General features: G+C 35.3%; 1 protein-coding gene across 1 annotated transcript; it reads left to right on the top strand.

Annotated features, from left to right (window-relative positions):
• Positions 1 to 463: 463 nt before the first annotated feature.
• On the top strand, positions 464 to 15516 carry LOC147410338 (proteasome subunit alpha type-6). The gene is made up of 9 exons (XM_086434040.1): positions 464 to 625; positions 882 to 976; positions 1065 to 1146; positions 2467 to 2563; positions 3279 to 3337; positions 3483 to 3565; positions 6155 to 6250; positions 14651 to 14710; positions 15241 to 15516. The coding sequence occupies exons 1-9, from the start codon at positions 550 to 552 to the stop codon at positions 15331 to 15333; spliced, it is 741 nt and encodes a 246-aa protein (XP_086290166.1). The 5' UTR covers positions 464 to 549; the 3' UTR covers positions 15334 to 15516.
• The last annotated feature ends 626 nt before the right edge of the window (positions 15517 to 16142 follow it).

The following is a 16142-nucleotide window of genomic DNA, read 5'->3' on the forward strand; positions in this document are numbered from 1 at the left end:
CGTCCAATACATTTGACTTATTTATCTATCTCTTTGGTGAACGATATTGAGATGTATCGGACGAGTCATCTCGGATGAGATTTAAAACCATGTTTGTCACTAAATATGATGAAATTCCAATTTCGGTACACTGCTCATTTTAATTATCAAAACATGCATTTGTCATTTTTATTACTTCTGACCTCATGAGTTCGTCACTATTAATATCTACAAATTCGTAGATATACTAGTGATTTCATTAATTATAAAAGTGATGAATTTATTCGAAATGCATGTTTTGGGAATTAAAATGAATTGAATATCGAAAATCGGAATTTGGAAATAAGTTGCGTATGTTTTTTTTAATCCCCTTTCTTTATTATTAATTGGCGTCTTATTAGTAACAGTTGGGTGCCAATAGTAGCTCTCTAAAATTTCCCCCGGGTTTTCTCCACCATGAAATGAGGGTATTTTGGTAATGTTCTGTACTTTCTTGTTAAACAATCTATCTGGTTCTTCAATGTTGAAAAACTAAAAACCCTAACGAGAAACACAGAAGAAACACTAACGATGAGCCGTGGAACTGGAGCTGGTTACGATCGCCACATCACGATCTTCTCTCCCGAAGGTCGATTGTACCAAGTTGGTAAGCTTTCTTTTCAATCTCCACAGTTTTTTTCAACCTCTTAAAATGGTGGAAAATTCGGTGTTTTGGATCTATCTAGGGTATTATAGAGGACCTCGTATGGATTTATCACCATAATCATCAATTCAGATCTGAAATGATAACTTTTTTTAGAGTTTAGATGAATTATGTACGAGAATTTGTTTCCTAAGCTTTCCATTGAAAACGAATAAAAAAAGGTTTAATTTTTAGGGTTTTTGATTGGTTAAACGAACAGAGTATGCGTTCAAGGCTGTGAAGGCATCGGGAATCACCTCGATTGGTGTTAGAGGAAAGGATTCAGTGTGCGTTGTCACTCAAAAGAAAGTCCCAGTGAGTGGTTTTTGGATTATTGCGTGTAATTTAATTGATTTTCGCTTTGAATTTCGTTTGGCAATGTGGTTCATGAAATCTGATGCAGGACAAGCTTTTGGATCAAACCAGTGTTACACATCTTTTCCCCATTACAAAGTATCTTGGATTGTTAGCTACTGGCATGACAGGTTTCCTTCAATAACTCTTTTTCTTCTGTGATTGGTTTGAATAAGGAAGCATGATTGATTTGAAAAGTTAGGTTTATTTAATTAAAATTTGTTTTTTTGGTATTTGATAATTTAGTTCAAGTAATTTAATTCATTTACGGTTAATTTCACATCTATTTATAATAATGCAGATGTGATGAGATGAAAGTGTGTATAATCTATACCCGGTGAACTATACCTAGAAATGTGATCTAGTACCAAACAAGTTACGTACTGATTGCACGTCAAACCTAGTGCTTTAAGTGAAGAAGGTCCAAGATAGAATGCATGTGCAAATTCAGTCAAGATACTTCTAGGGATGAAGCACTAGATAAGATTGATGGACAAGTAATACCTCAAAGTGACCACTTTTAGATTATTGTGTAATCCACATGTACTGATCAAAGTAAAGGAAATCCTTTATGTGACAACACCAAGAACGATCATGCTATGTAGAGTTGAAACTGAGGTTTTACCCTAAGTAGGTCCAAGATAGATTGCATCATACTTCTTGGGATGAAGCACTAGATAAGATTGACGGATGAGCATTACCCAAAGTGACCAAGCGATCCACCTGTACTGATCACATTAAAGGAAAACTTTTATTAGGCAAGAATAAGAACACTTGCTTCGTGGAGTTGAATGGTGGGATTTAAGAACCAATATTTTCATAAGGGTGAAGTAGAAATGGATGACTTGTAAGACTAAGAATATCTAATTTACAAAAAGTATATTTGAGGAAATTTAGGAATTCCTCCACTTGGAGACAAAACAAAAGAAAGTTATCCAGGAGGGTTTAACATGTGCTAAGAAAACCAATAACGTCATCAATGAGATGGAGCATTTTGGTGGAAGTAGAGAGTTCTAAAAAGGCTAGAGGAAAACTAAGAGTGACATGATAGAAGTAGCATGAAAGGATACAAAGGAGCATACCTTGAACAAATGTATGGTTTGTGATAGGATTAGATGTGAAATAAAATTCTTGTTGCTGACTATAGTAATTGGGTTGTATAAGTTGACTAAGATGATGAATCACTTTGAATTTGATGTGACTCATACACGAGTATCCAGTCACTTTGATGAGTGTTTCTTCTTCTTCCCCAATTAAATTACATTACTTCTTCTTTGGTTCAAACTTCATGATTGTTTAATGTCTTTGAATGATTAGCTGTTTAATCTCTCAAAAGTGATGTCTTTGAATAATTAACTGTTTAATCTCTCAAAAAGTGACCTTTGTAATTGGTTCTTGACTCTTCTTGGCCTTGGATTGGAGTTTTGTTAATGCCTCTTTTCTTTTTCTAGCTGATGCAAGGTCGTTGGTCCAACAAGCAAGAAATCAAGCCGCTGAATTTCGTTTCAAATGGGGATATGAAATGCCTGTAGATGTATTGGCCAAGTGGTATGATGATCTTTTCTCATTTACTCAACTAGTTGCTAGTCTGTTGTTTGGCATGTTATTTGTATCAAGTGAAGTTTATGTTACTCAAGGAATCCATCTAATTATTTTGATACAGAGTGTCATCAATCTCATCTATCTGTTTCCAAGTGACACATTTTGAACATGAGAACATGCTATTTTTGCAGCACTTTCGGTTCCCAGGTTCCAAGTTTTAAAGATCTGGTTAGTGTTAGGGTCTGGATCTTCTGTAATTGGAACATTGAAATCCCTAACAGCCTAACCCCATTATGGATTTCTGTCTCTAAGCCCCAAACATTTTCCTTAAGTTAGCAATATTATGTATTCTGTTCATAAAAATAATTTTTTACCGACTGCATATTTTTATTTTTCTGCCTATCAAACAGAAAAAAAAAAATTAGTCATTCCAATATTTCTTCATAACAGGTATTTTATATTTTGAGTATCTTCTCGTCAATGACATTTTGTCATTATGGAGAAAAAAAATCACTACAATGTGCAAATTTCACTTCCTTCTTTTTTATTGGATTATTATTATTTCTTTTAATTGGTGACGCCACTTCCTATATTCTTTTTTTCTCTTTTGGTACTCTTTCAAGGAAAATTCTCCTGTAGTTGACTTATACTGACATTCATACGTATATAAAAAAATTAAAAATAAAATAAAAAAAACTGACATTCGTCAACGATCTCACAGGATTGCAGACAAGTCACAGGTCTATACCCAACATGCCTATATGAGGCCTCTCGGAATAGGTCTGTTTCTGTCTTTCTTTTCATTTTTAAAGGATGTCTCTGTTATGCCATGGAACAATATATGACTCATTTTTTCTCTATATTTTGCTTTAGAGTTCTAACTAATGCTTCTCCTTATTTATTTATTTATTTTTGCATTGTTAAGCTGCTATGGTTTTGGGCATCGATGAAGAAAATGGACCTCAACTCTTCAAGTGTGATCCAGCTGGCCATTTTTTTGGTCACAAGGTAATACTTTACTTATTATATTTAATTTGGTTATTTCCCTGGAATGTCTGGTTCTACAAGCACACAGGAAGGCATGTACCATGTATAATGTACAGGATTGACATGTTCTTGCCCCTGAATTTTCTTGTGAATCGTCCAATCATTACACATGTTTCCGACTATGGTTGATATTCTTTTGGTGCAGTTCTCACACTATTAATCTTTTTTATTAACATAACAAAAAATTAAAACAAAATGTTCAATAAATGTGCAGAATTTAAACTTGCTGGAGATTTCAGATGATAAACAATCTATGAAAACACCATCTTCGGTGATTACACATGAAAATAGATGAATTATTAATACTTTTCCATGTTAGATTTTACAATAGCATTTAAAAACTGGAGAAATAAGAAAACGGTATAAATAAAAGGAGAGAGGTTTGGAAAGGATAGCTGGTTTTTTTTTTTTTTTTTGTGTGGGCAAATGTTAGTTACAAAAAAAAAAAAAAAACCTGAATGAGAGACATCTTGCAGTTAGGATTCTGTTTACCATTAATCGCAGATATATATCATAGACCAGAATAGAAATTTGAGTAAGAAGAAAGATATTATTAAAGTTGAGTCTAAGGAAGAAAAATACTTATTACCATTAAAATGGAGGTATATAATAAAGATAAAAATATTACCATTACTAGGAAATAGGAATATTTAATGTCAATTTTAAAATTATTTCTTTCATGAAAGTGGTTTTGTTATGGGAATATAAGAAATGTGGAATTACATACAAAATCTGGAGACATTTGCATTAGTGGAACATTTTTGTTGTATTGGAAGAATTTCCAAGGTTTTTCAAAAATTCAAACTTTTTTAATAAGAAAATTGGAGAAGACAAAAAACGTCCTTCCGCACAAGTAACAAAAGCTCAATGTAACTGAGCTATTTTAATAAAACAAAGAGAAGTGGAGGGATAGAGCATAAGAAACCTCAATTTGCATCTTTTTCTATATGCTTATGTATCTGGTTGAGATTGGTTGATACGTTTTTTGACACATTGATGGGGCCCACCTTTAGATGAGTCTAGGCATGATCTTTTTTGAGGATGGCCTTCTCACATGGAGAGCATTCCCTCAAAAAAGTAGTTCTTTCTGGAACTTCCAAACCTAGCAATAGAGGCATTTGATTTTTGAGTGAAATGGGCAGTTCTGAGATTTTTCAACTTGTTATCCACTTTTGTTAACACCATAAATGTCAGAATGCGACTGATATAGGTATTAATGATCCCCATAGCAAGGACATTGCCCTCTCCGGCAATCAGCTCATGGTTCATCTCCAAGTGGGCATTATGATCAGGTGTCATTTGGTGTGTCAAAATATGTGTCCACATATCCTTATTAATACTCGATATAGGATCATCATTTTAAATACCACCTCCATAGACTTTTTTTTGTCTTCAATTTTTTTTTTTTTTAATTTTTTATAAAGCCACAAAGGTATAGTAGCTCTTAATTTACTTAAAAAGACTTGTTATGGACTTGAGTCGGCTGATAGATGGAGGATGCATTTTAAGTTATCTTACACTTGAGATGCATTTTAATTTTCCTGATAATACAAGAAGCCTTTAAAGCAGCAACTAGTGATGGTTTTTTTGCCGTCGTTATTTTTGGTCCTTTAATTTTTTTCGTTTTCTTATTATTTGTATTTTTATGTCTTTGTGTTCGTTTACGGTCTGACCTAGTTTTATCACTCAAGCATATTGACTTTATATTTCTTTGATTAGATTTAAGATTGTACATATTTTGACCTCTATGATTGTATATAGTTTACTTTACGTTGCCAGTCCCAAGCCTGGATAAAAGAGGTGGTTCATGTCTGGTTGGTAATCCGAAGTAGTAACATGAATAATTTAGGCTTTAAACAGATAGAATGGAGGATATAGATTCGGTCAGGCCAAACAACCACTGCTGCCGCGCCCCCCCCCCCCCCCCCAAAAAAAAAAAAAAAACACTTTTTTGGATAATGCTTTGATGATGATGATGGACTTGATGCTGATAATGCGTTAGAATACTTTTATAGTACTTACCCAAAAAAATGAAGAAAATACATGGTACTGTAATATGTAATGATGATCTATGCATTGGTTGATTATATTATTACCTGTTTGTTTGGAAAGTTCTATTTTCCGTTGAGGTTGCTATTCCCCTTGGTTCTAGCTTCTAAGTCAATGTCTGTAATGCCAATAAAAAAAATGGCAATATGTGTTGTCTAGCTAACTGTTTCAATTTTGGTTGGACTTCGGAAAATGCTGAAGTAACATTGAAATTGACATCGTTTTGGACATTGCTGACGTGGATATGTCTATAGAACCATAGATGCTTTTCATCGAGATATGAGTGAGAAGCATCTATGGTTCTGTGCACACCAATGTCCCAAACGATGTCAATTTCAATGTTACTCCAGCACAAGTCTCAATGTAGATTTCTTATTTTCAAGGAACATGAATTGGGTATTATCTTGCTATCCGTTGTATTCTATTCATGTTTATTTGTTTAGTATGATACCAGAGAGCTTCAACATTCAAACCTCATTCAATACTATCTGCTTATCCTAGGCTACGAGTGCTGGCTTAAAGGAACAAGAAGCTATTAATTTCTTGGAGAAGAAAATGAAGAATGATCCTGCATTCTCTTACGAGGAGACAGTACAGGTAATTGTATCTTTTCCTAGATGATTTTATCATGTCTTACTCTTGTTGCTTTCATGAGGAGATGGCTTTTATGAATCTTTTTTTTGTTTATTATATATATACTCTACAGATCTACATGTAGCCTTTGTGTCAAATCTTGTCACTGCATACATGAAATTTCTGTCATTTGTTATGTGGCATGGACACAAGTACAGGTGTGGTGCGTCAGATTCAACAAACCCTGAAATAGGATTCATTTGGTTGGACTCTACATTATATTTTTTATTAAATTTTAACGAAGTAATACTTTTATATGGGGCCCTATTTTTATTTTTATTTTGATAGATAAGGGAAAAAATAAATCTAGACGGTAGATCGAGATGACTTACAAAGAAAAAACAAACAAACATCGGGGAGCCACAACGCGTCAGGTTGTTGAATTACTTAATAGGGGTGCGCTACTGTGCCCTGGAGTTTTTCAGCTGCTTGCTGATCAATTTCTCAAGCAATTCTGTTAAAACATTGATGTTGCTCCGAATCGCCTTGCTTCTCTTGTAGTCGTCAGCTCGTTCTTGACAGATCCGATCAGTTTTTTCTAGAGTAAAAGGATTCGAAAGACAGAACAACTTCTCCAAGAGAACTTAAGGCTCCGAGAGATTACAAACAAAATCCCAACGGACAAGAAAATCCTCGAAGAACACCCCTCTGAACTCCTTGAAGATCTTACAAAAAAAAATAAAAATAGATAAATAGAAATAACTCCTGAGAAGCTTGAGCCTTCCCTTCAAACGTTCTAACATTTCTTTCCTTCCAAAGGCCCCACGTAATCGCGAACGGAGTTAAACTCCAAATCAACCTCTTGGATAGATGAAAACTCATCCCCAACTGGGGCCATTCCTCAAAGACACCTCTCACAGTACTTGGCAAACAACACTCCACTCCGAACAAGAACAAGAAGTGATCCCACACCTCTTTAGCTACCGGACACTACACAAGAAGATGAGAAGCTGACTCCTCATTACCCAAGCACAAACAACAACAAAAATTTGGTTGACAAAGGCCCCTTCTTCTCATCTGATCTACCATTAGAATTCTACCCTTAACAACAATTCACACGAAGAAAGTAACCTTGGAAGGCACCTAGGGCCCCAACAACTACATGAAGGAAGGAAACATCACCACTCCTATTCAAATCATTATAAAACTCTCTAACCGAAAACAACCATTTGTTATTAGTCACCCAAAACATTGAATCAACACCAACTGCCCACCGGGAACACTAACAAGACTCTCCAACGACTCTGAAACCTTCGGCAAATCCTAGTCATTCAAGAGTCTCCTGAAACCCAAATCTCAAGTAGGACCTCCATCCCCCATTCCACAAAACCTTGCAACCAGAAGGTTCCTTTCTCTAGAGATGGCATACAACGATGGGAACTACTCCTTCAAAGGACCCACATAAAATTCAACTCTATCATCCCTCCCCACTTTAAAAGCCACCCTCTTTTTGAATTGAGGAAGAACCTTAAAGATACCTTTCCACACCCTGCACATATAAGGATTCTTTGCTTCACCACTCTCCCACCGAACGAGTCTTCCTAGAACTTCTCCGCAATCACCTTGCACCACGACCCTTCCCTCTCCTTTCCAACCAATCCTCCCCTACCCTTCACCGCACAAACATTTTGCCAACTAAGTGAAGCTTACTCTTTCTCTTCCCTACCGTGCCACAAAAGGTCTCTAAAGAGTTTATCCAGTCTCAATTCCACACTTCTGGAAAGTGAGGACAAGGAAAGGTAATAAATAAGAATACTGAAAAGCACACTTTTGATCAGGATCAGCTTACCACCCTTTGAAAGATATCTAGCTCTTGGCTCAACCTATCGGAAATCCTCAATCATTGGGTCCCAAATACTTTCACACTTATATGGGCCCCCCAAAGGTAAGCCCAACTACAAAGATGGGAGAAAGCCCATCTTGGCACCCCAAGGATGCTGCAAGAAACTCCACATCCTCAACCTGCCCCATTGGGTACACTCTATTCTTCCACAAGTAAACTGGCAATCCAAAAATGGCTTTGAAACAACACAAAATGCCTTCAAGAAATCTAACCTGCTTTAGGATGGTGGTTTCCTCGACCTTCTTGCTTGTCTGTTTCTTTTTTTCTTTTTTATCTTAATGATTTTTTTACCAATTAAAGAAATATATATGGGGCACTATATATTCCTTTGATTGGTAAAGTTTTTTCATTAAGATAAAGAGAAAAAAAAAAACAGACAAGCAAGAATGTCGAGGAGACCACTATCCTAGAGCAAACAAACATGAAAACAAATGTTCAAAATCCCATCTGAGCATGAATTCCTCAATTAAAAGTACCCTTATATGGAAGCTTAGAAATATTTTCTTAAACATAACTTTATTTTGTTATGAAAATATTCAAAAATCTTATAAATTCCTTTTAGCCTAGTAGTAAAATAATAATGTCTAGTGTGATGGCATATTCTATAATATGTATGAAATACACCCATAGACAAGAACGCAAACTTAATGTTATATTAAATAAAATTTTAACATGAAAAGGTAAAAATAACAATCTTTGACCAATACTAATATCCATAGATTTGGGTTAGCTGAGCGAGTCCCGTTCTTCCATTCAATTCTTTCCAAAGCCACGTCTTTTATTATTTTGAAATTATTTATATTTGCTCTCTCTCTCTCTCTCTCTTTGATGCATACAAGTATTTTTATTAATGGGGGTAGTCGAGGTGACCTAAAACCCCAATGAGAAACAAAGCAAAAGCAAAACAAGCAACAACTCCACAAAGTTACAAACTACTCATATGATTACAAGCTCAATCACACCTCCCCAAATAGTCTTCAAAATAAACTCCTCTCGCTTCAATGAACATCGAGCTCCAATGAAACATAAGGTCAAGAATTTCGATGTTCACCTTGTGGACTTCAAGCTCCTTGTTCTCAAAGACCCTACCATTTCTATCGCGCACAAACCCCAACAAATGGCAAAAGGAATGTTATTGTTTAGAAGAGAAAGAGAGATTTGAGAGCGACTCAATAGAAAAAAAAACATATTCTATGAGCCTCCTCTCTTATATTTATATAAGAGAATTCGGCTTACATTAAATGGGACGTGTGGAATTGGAAAATACCAGTTTGCCCCCACACATCCTATACATACCAATAACACTCCCCCTTAAGTTGCACTTGGAACAAAAAACTAAAGAAATTATAGAAAATACATTACTAAAGAAAATAACATAAACGAAACTAAAGAAAAAAAAATAACACTCCCCCGCAAGCTGGAGCATAAATATCAAGTAAATTCAACTTGGAGCAAATGAAACTGAGGCGACTACAGTTAAGTGCCTTAGTGAACATATCTACCAACTGATCTTTAGACTTCACGAACGGTGTACTAATTTCCCCACATAAAACTATCTCTGATAAAGTAACAATCTGTCTCAATATGTTTTGTTTGCTCATGAAACATTGGATTGGAAGCAATATGAATTGTAACTTGATTATCACAATATAATCACATAGGAGTAGCTATTTTAAACACCCAATTCTCTGAGAAAATTCTTAACCCATGTTAGTTCACATGTCATAAGAGTCATTGCTCTATATTCTGCCCCTGAATTAGATCTTGCAATCACATTTTGCTTCTTCTCCAGGAAATCAAATTTCCTCCCAAAAAAGTGCAATACCTAGATGTAGACCTCCTATCAGATGGAGAACCTGCCCAGTCAACATCACAATACCCTTCTAAGTCCAAATGATCTTTGGACTTATACCACAAACCACGTCCTAGAGATCGTTTAAGAAATCGAAGGATTCGAGTAACAACTTCCCAATGTAGAACCCTTGGCGTTTCCATAAACTGACTCACTGCACTTACTACAAAAGAAATATCTATACGAGTGATAGTCAAATAATTGAGTTTCCGAACTAGTTTTCTGTATTTTCCTGGATCATCAAACAACTCTCCACTGTCTATTATCAACTTTGAATTATGGTCCATTGGGGTGTCCATAGGTTTACTTCCCAACATACCTATCTCATCAAGCAAATCAAGAACATATTTTCTTTGAGTCAAGTTTATACCTTTCTTGGATTTCGCAATTTCTATGCCTAAGAAATAACGCAATTTGTCAAGATCTTTTGTTTAAAACTGTCTGAAGGAAGCTTTTCAGCTCCTCTATTCCATTAGTGTCATCACCTATGATGACTATATCATCAATGTAAACTACTAAAATGATAGTCCCTTAAGAATTGAAGGGAACAAACACAGAATGATTTGTTTGACATTGTTTCAACCCAAATTAAACTACTACCTTACTAAATTTCTCAAACTAAGTTCGTGGAGATTGTTTTAGGCCATAAATGGCCTTTTTAAACTTACACACCACGTCAGATTTCCCCTGAGCAACAAAACCAAGAGATTGTTCCATGTACACATCCTTCAAATCACCATTCAAAAATGCATTCTTAACATCCAACTGACATAAGGACCACAGAAAGTGGGGCAGCAAGGGAGATAATAATATGAACAAAAGTCATGTTTGTCATAGGAGAAAAAGTTTCTAAGTAGTCCACACCATAAGACTAAGTATATTTGGCCATGAAGCGGGCCTTCAACCACTCAACAGACCCATCAGGCAAATACTTCACCACATACACCCAACGACAACCAACAGTACGTATATCAACAGGTAAGGACGATAACTCAAGTATCATTGTAATGAAGAGCATCCATCTCAACCTCCATAGCTTGTCTCCAACCTGAATGAGACAAAACATCCTGTACACTATTAGGAATAGACACAGAAGAAAAGGCATAAACGAAACCATGATACAAAGCAGACGTATGAGATAAAGAAACAAACTTGGAAATGAGGTGCTTAGTACAATGACGAGTGCTTTTCCTTTGTACAATAGGAAGATCAAAATTAGAAGTATTAGATATCTGATCTGCAGATTGTGAAGATGATGGTAAGGTGTCTGCATTTGGAGGAGGATGGGGATCTGAAATTGTCAGTTGCTTTCTATGAACATAAACGAGTGGAAATGGAACAGTGGGAAATGAATCAACCACAGGAAGATGAAGGGCAAACAAAAGATCATCATATTGTACAAGATTTATAAAATATGATACAGAATTAAAAAATGTAACATCTGCACTGACATAACACGACAGGCCGAAGGATCATAGCAACTATAACCTTTCTGGGTACGGGAGTAACCCAGAAATAAACACTTCACCGAATGTGGATCAAACTTATCAAAATCAGGAGATGGTTGATGAACAAACAAGACACAACTAAAAGTTTGTGGAGGTAAAGAAAATAAAGGATTCGAAGGAAACAAAACAGAATGAGATGACTGACCATTAAGAACAAACATAGGCATACGATTAATCAAATAACATGTTCTATTAATCGCATCCCCCTAATAAGGTTTGGGAACTTGCATCTGAAACATCAGAGAACATGCAACTTCAAGAAGGTGTTGATTTTTACGTTCAGCAACACCATTTTATTGAAGGGTGTGTGTACAAGAAATTTGATGAATAATATCAAAGGATGAAAGATAGTCATTCAAAGGTCCAAAATCATATTCTTTAGCATTATCACTATGAGACAACTTGATTTACACACCAAACTGAATTTGAATTTTAGTATGAAACAATTTAACAATAGAAAATAACTCAAAACGATCTTTCATTAAATAAACTCATGTCATTCTTGAAAATCATCTACAAATGTAACAAAATACCAAAACCCACAACGGGAAACAATCTTATAAGGATCTCAAAATTTCAAAATAAATTAGATTAAACTGACTCGATACTCTAATAACAGACCTAGATGGATAAGAAACACAATGATGTTTAACTAACTGACATGACTCACAATCTAAAACAGATATATGACTCGAAGTGGGAACCATCTTTTTTAAAGAGCAGAGTGAAGGACGACCAAGTCAACAATGTCATTGTTGCCGAGTGATTGTGGCATGAAGAGTAAGCAAACCTCTACCACCATCCAAATAGTAGTAACCTCCAGATTCATATCCCCCACCAATTGTCATCTTCGTCTTTAGATCCTAAAAAACACAATATGAGGGGTAAAACATCACAGAACAATGAAGAGATTAAGTTAACTTACTGATGGACATTAAACTGAAAGGAAATTTAGGGACATATAGTACAGTGGATAATTAAAGTAGAGCAGGGAATAACAGTTTCAATACCAGAAATTCTAAAAGTAGTACCATCAGTAAGAGTGACACATTGAGACGAAGAGGAAGAATGTTGAATGGATGAAAACACACCTAATGACCCAATAATGTGATCTGACGCCCCTGAATTAATGACCCAAGGGGATGAAGATGAAACAAGATAGGATATACCTGAGTGAGCTAGAGTCACAGTGTTGGAGGACAAAGCACCAAGTTGTGGAGGATAAAGTAATGTGGAATACTCATCACGAGAAATAGTAATCATATCTGCGTGGGAAATCACTTGATGAGGAGGATCAACATAACCACCACCATTAATGTCACTAGAAATAGCCTAATTGGCCCAGTTTGTGGGTTGACCATATAAATCCTAATAGAAATCCATAGACTGACTATCAAGTCCACAATGGGTACACTTCCTGAATGCCCCACGATCACGATCACGACCACGATCTGTGCTTCTAGAAATAGTCAATGCTGATCGGTCAGATTTAGACACCAATGATGTAGCACCAAAACCACTAACAGAAGCTCTTTGAAAGCGAAAAAAAAAACTTTAGTAAGTGAAAGCAACTCTTTACTGGTCAAAATATGAGATTTAACAAAATTATACTTAAATTTCAAATCAAAAAGAAAACGAACGACATCCATCTCTTCCCGTTGTCGACGTAGTACGTCCAAATCAGTAGTAAGGGGTTGATATACATTACGCCCGTTCCGTATATTTTGAAGGCGAGAGTAATATGCTGGTAAACTTTGGTCACCTTGCTAAACGGAAAAGAATTCTTTAGTCAACTGATAAATCCGAGAAATATTATTTGTTCCAGAATACATCTTGCCAACCTGAATCCAAATCTCCTTGGTAGAAGATAGGAACATCAAGTTAACACCAATGGTGGAATCCACAATTTCACTACCATGTCATAATTTGAGCATTTTCTTGAACCCACTCAGAGTAGTGAGGATTGTCAGTCTTAGGAAGATCATCATTCAGATACTTCAATTTTCCCTTGGCAGTAAAGAACACCTCAACAAATTTCGACCGAAGGATAAAATTATCGCCATTTAATTTGATCGAGGTCATCTAAAGATTAAAGAACTCAGGAGGAGACAGAACGTTGGACTTCATCTCCATTAGAAATCACTCTCCAGTAAACAGATCGTACCAAATAAACCAGATCTGAAATACCAATCAGATCTGATTTTTTATTTTATTTTTATTTTTATATAATAGATCTGATTCACAAATCAAATCGCAATAACCAGATTTGATGGAATATGGTCTATGTACTTATAGATCAAATCACAAATGACTAAAGTCCCCCCCTTTTTTTTTTTTTCTGAAAATAAATTTGAACCTCCTAGGGAAAAACACACGACCAAACTACAACTTGCACCACCAAAATACAAAACACCAACTTCAAACATACTCACATATTGTGAGTTTTCACCAACTAGAAGATTAAAAACCTAGGTTGTAATCAGAAGCCTAAGATTTTAATGCCAAGTAGATCGTAGAAGAAGAAGAAGAAAGGGAAATAGGAAGAGAAGAGTAGGTTTTCAAACTTCAAGATAAACCTTGCTCTGATACCATATTATTGTTTAGAAGAGAAAGAGTGATTTAAAGGAGAAGCATTGAAAGAGATTCAATAGAAAAAAAAACTTATTCTACGAATCTCCTCTCTTATATTTATATAAGAGAATTAGGGCTACACTAAGTAGGACGGGTGGAATTGGAAAAGACCAGTTTGCCCCCACACGTCCTATACATACCAATAACAAGGAAGAATTGACCACAATTTCCTCTTAAAACCTTGAAATAAGGAAAGAAAAAAAGAGTTCATATTGTTGCACTAAAATCTTAATGACAAAATCTGACTTGTCCAACTGACCTGAGCTATTAGAAGGAGTGCAATGTATGTTAATTAATCAAGTTTTTGGTTGACTAGACTTGAAGCCATCTCTATGAATTTTCAAAAGTAGAAACAGCTTTGTACAAAGAACATGCGGTTTGCTGAGGGAATTAGGATTGGGTTCCTTTCTTGAACAGTTCACTGTTAACAACCAAATGATTTGTGATTGTTTGTATGCTTATTAACAATATACATGTTTAGGCTTAAATGTTAATTTGAAGGTCTAATATTGCCATCTTATGTTGTGTAGACTGCAATATCCGCCCTGCAATCGGTTCTGCAAGAGGATTTCAAGGCCACTGAAATTGAGGTATTGGTTTTTCTTTGTTTTTTTTTTACCGTTGTGTAAGAAACATAGTTACGAGATAAATCCAGTTATCTGTAATGGCACTAGTACCATAGCATTAACTTTCATAGGTTATTATTACCTTTTATGATTGAAGATTTAGTGTTGTAAAGTGTTTCTATGGATTCAGCCTACACAGACAATTAAAAAAGATTAAAAGAAAATAAAATACTCAATGAGCACCAAAATTCTCGTGCTATGTTGATTTCTTCTCATATTTAATCTCTTACAGGGAAGGTTTTTTATTTAAGATCTCTTGTTTCCTTCTTAATTTTAAGGTGTTTAGTGTACAAGACTAGGAAAATTTTCATCTTAGGAGTGTTGAATTCATGGGGGGCCTTTAATTTAGGTCCATATCCCTTACATTCGACACTTCTATCAACTTCAAAATGGGACATGGTTCTGTCTGTTACTCTGTAGTTCATGTTATGTTGATATTTCTTTGGTGATAAATTAATTGACGAGCACGATTTTGAACATTTGATGTTTGGTAGGTGGGAGTTGTAAGGAAGGAAAATCCTGAATTCAGAGTGTTGTCAACAGAGGAAATTGATGAGCACTTGACGGCCATTAGTGAGCGTGACTAAGGGAGCACCGAGCAACTGAAACGCAGCCTGGTGTGGGTAGGAAGTCTTCTGCATTTGATTTATGATGATGTCTATTTTTAACCAATGGTCAAGATCTTCAAACATTTTCCCTAAACTGTGTTGGTTTCTCAGCTTGATTGACATTATTATATTATTCGAGGAGACCAGTTTGTCTTCTTTCTACCTTGTCTCCCAATTCTAGCTTTTGCTAATGAGAATGGCAGTAGTTGGTTTTCTTCTTTCTTTAGATGGATATGAAATTTAGGGAAAATTACTTGAAGGTCACTGATGAACTTTTTTCTAAATAGTCCCTAATTTATAGGGTTTCTCTTAGTAGTCTATTTCGTAAAACTTTTCTTTCTAATCAATCCCTGAACCTCACTCACATTTCTCACAATTGAAAACGCCTAATGTGCCCTATCCATTCGAACCCGCCATTTTCATCCTAAAAATTAGATGTTAAGTGTCCCAATTGAGTTCAAAAAAATTTAATCTGACGTAAAGGATTTGGGAAGGAAGAAAAAGTCTTTTTCAAGCATTTTAAAGACGTATGTAGAAAATTAGAGATTTTTTTTACTTTATTTTTGGATGAAAATCGATTAAAGATGGTTTTTTTTTTTTTTGAAATCATATAGACAAGTTGTAATGTCAAATCTTTAGCTGATCTTTTTATGTATTTTAGTTGAAATTGTTTTGAAAAAACTAAAGACAGGTGGCTTTTATAGTGTTGAGTTCAACAATTTTAAAAATTGTCAAACTCAACACCTCAACAACAAATAAAAAGTGGTGAGTTTGACAATAATGAGGGA

Source organism: Akebia trifoliata, chromosome 1, assembly GCF_017979445.1.
Source record: "Akebia trifoliata isolate Shusen 1 chromosome 1, ASM1797944v1, whole genome shotgun sequence".
In the NCBI taxonomy this organism is placed as follows: domain Eukaryota; kingdom Viridiplantae; phylum Streptophyta; class Magnoliopsida; order Ranunculales; family Lardizabalaceae; genus Akebia; species Akebia trifoliata.

Excerpts from the sequence above, each read along its gene's own strand:
- LOC147410338 (XM_086434040.1), top strand. The coding sequence starts at position 550 with ATGAGCCGTGGAACTGGAGCTGGTTACGATCGCCACATCACGATCTTC. Across the intron at positions 3,338-3,482 it reads TATGAGGCCTCTCGGAATAG|CTGCTATGGTTTTGGGCATC; the intron begins GTCTGTTTCTGT and ends TGCATTGTTAAG. Across the intron at positions 6,251-14,650 it reads CTTACGAGGAGACAGTACAG|ACTGCAATATCCGCCCTGCA; the intron begins GTAATTGTATCT and ends TATGTTGTGTAG.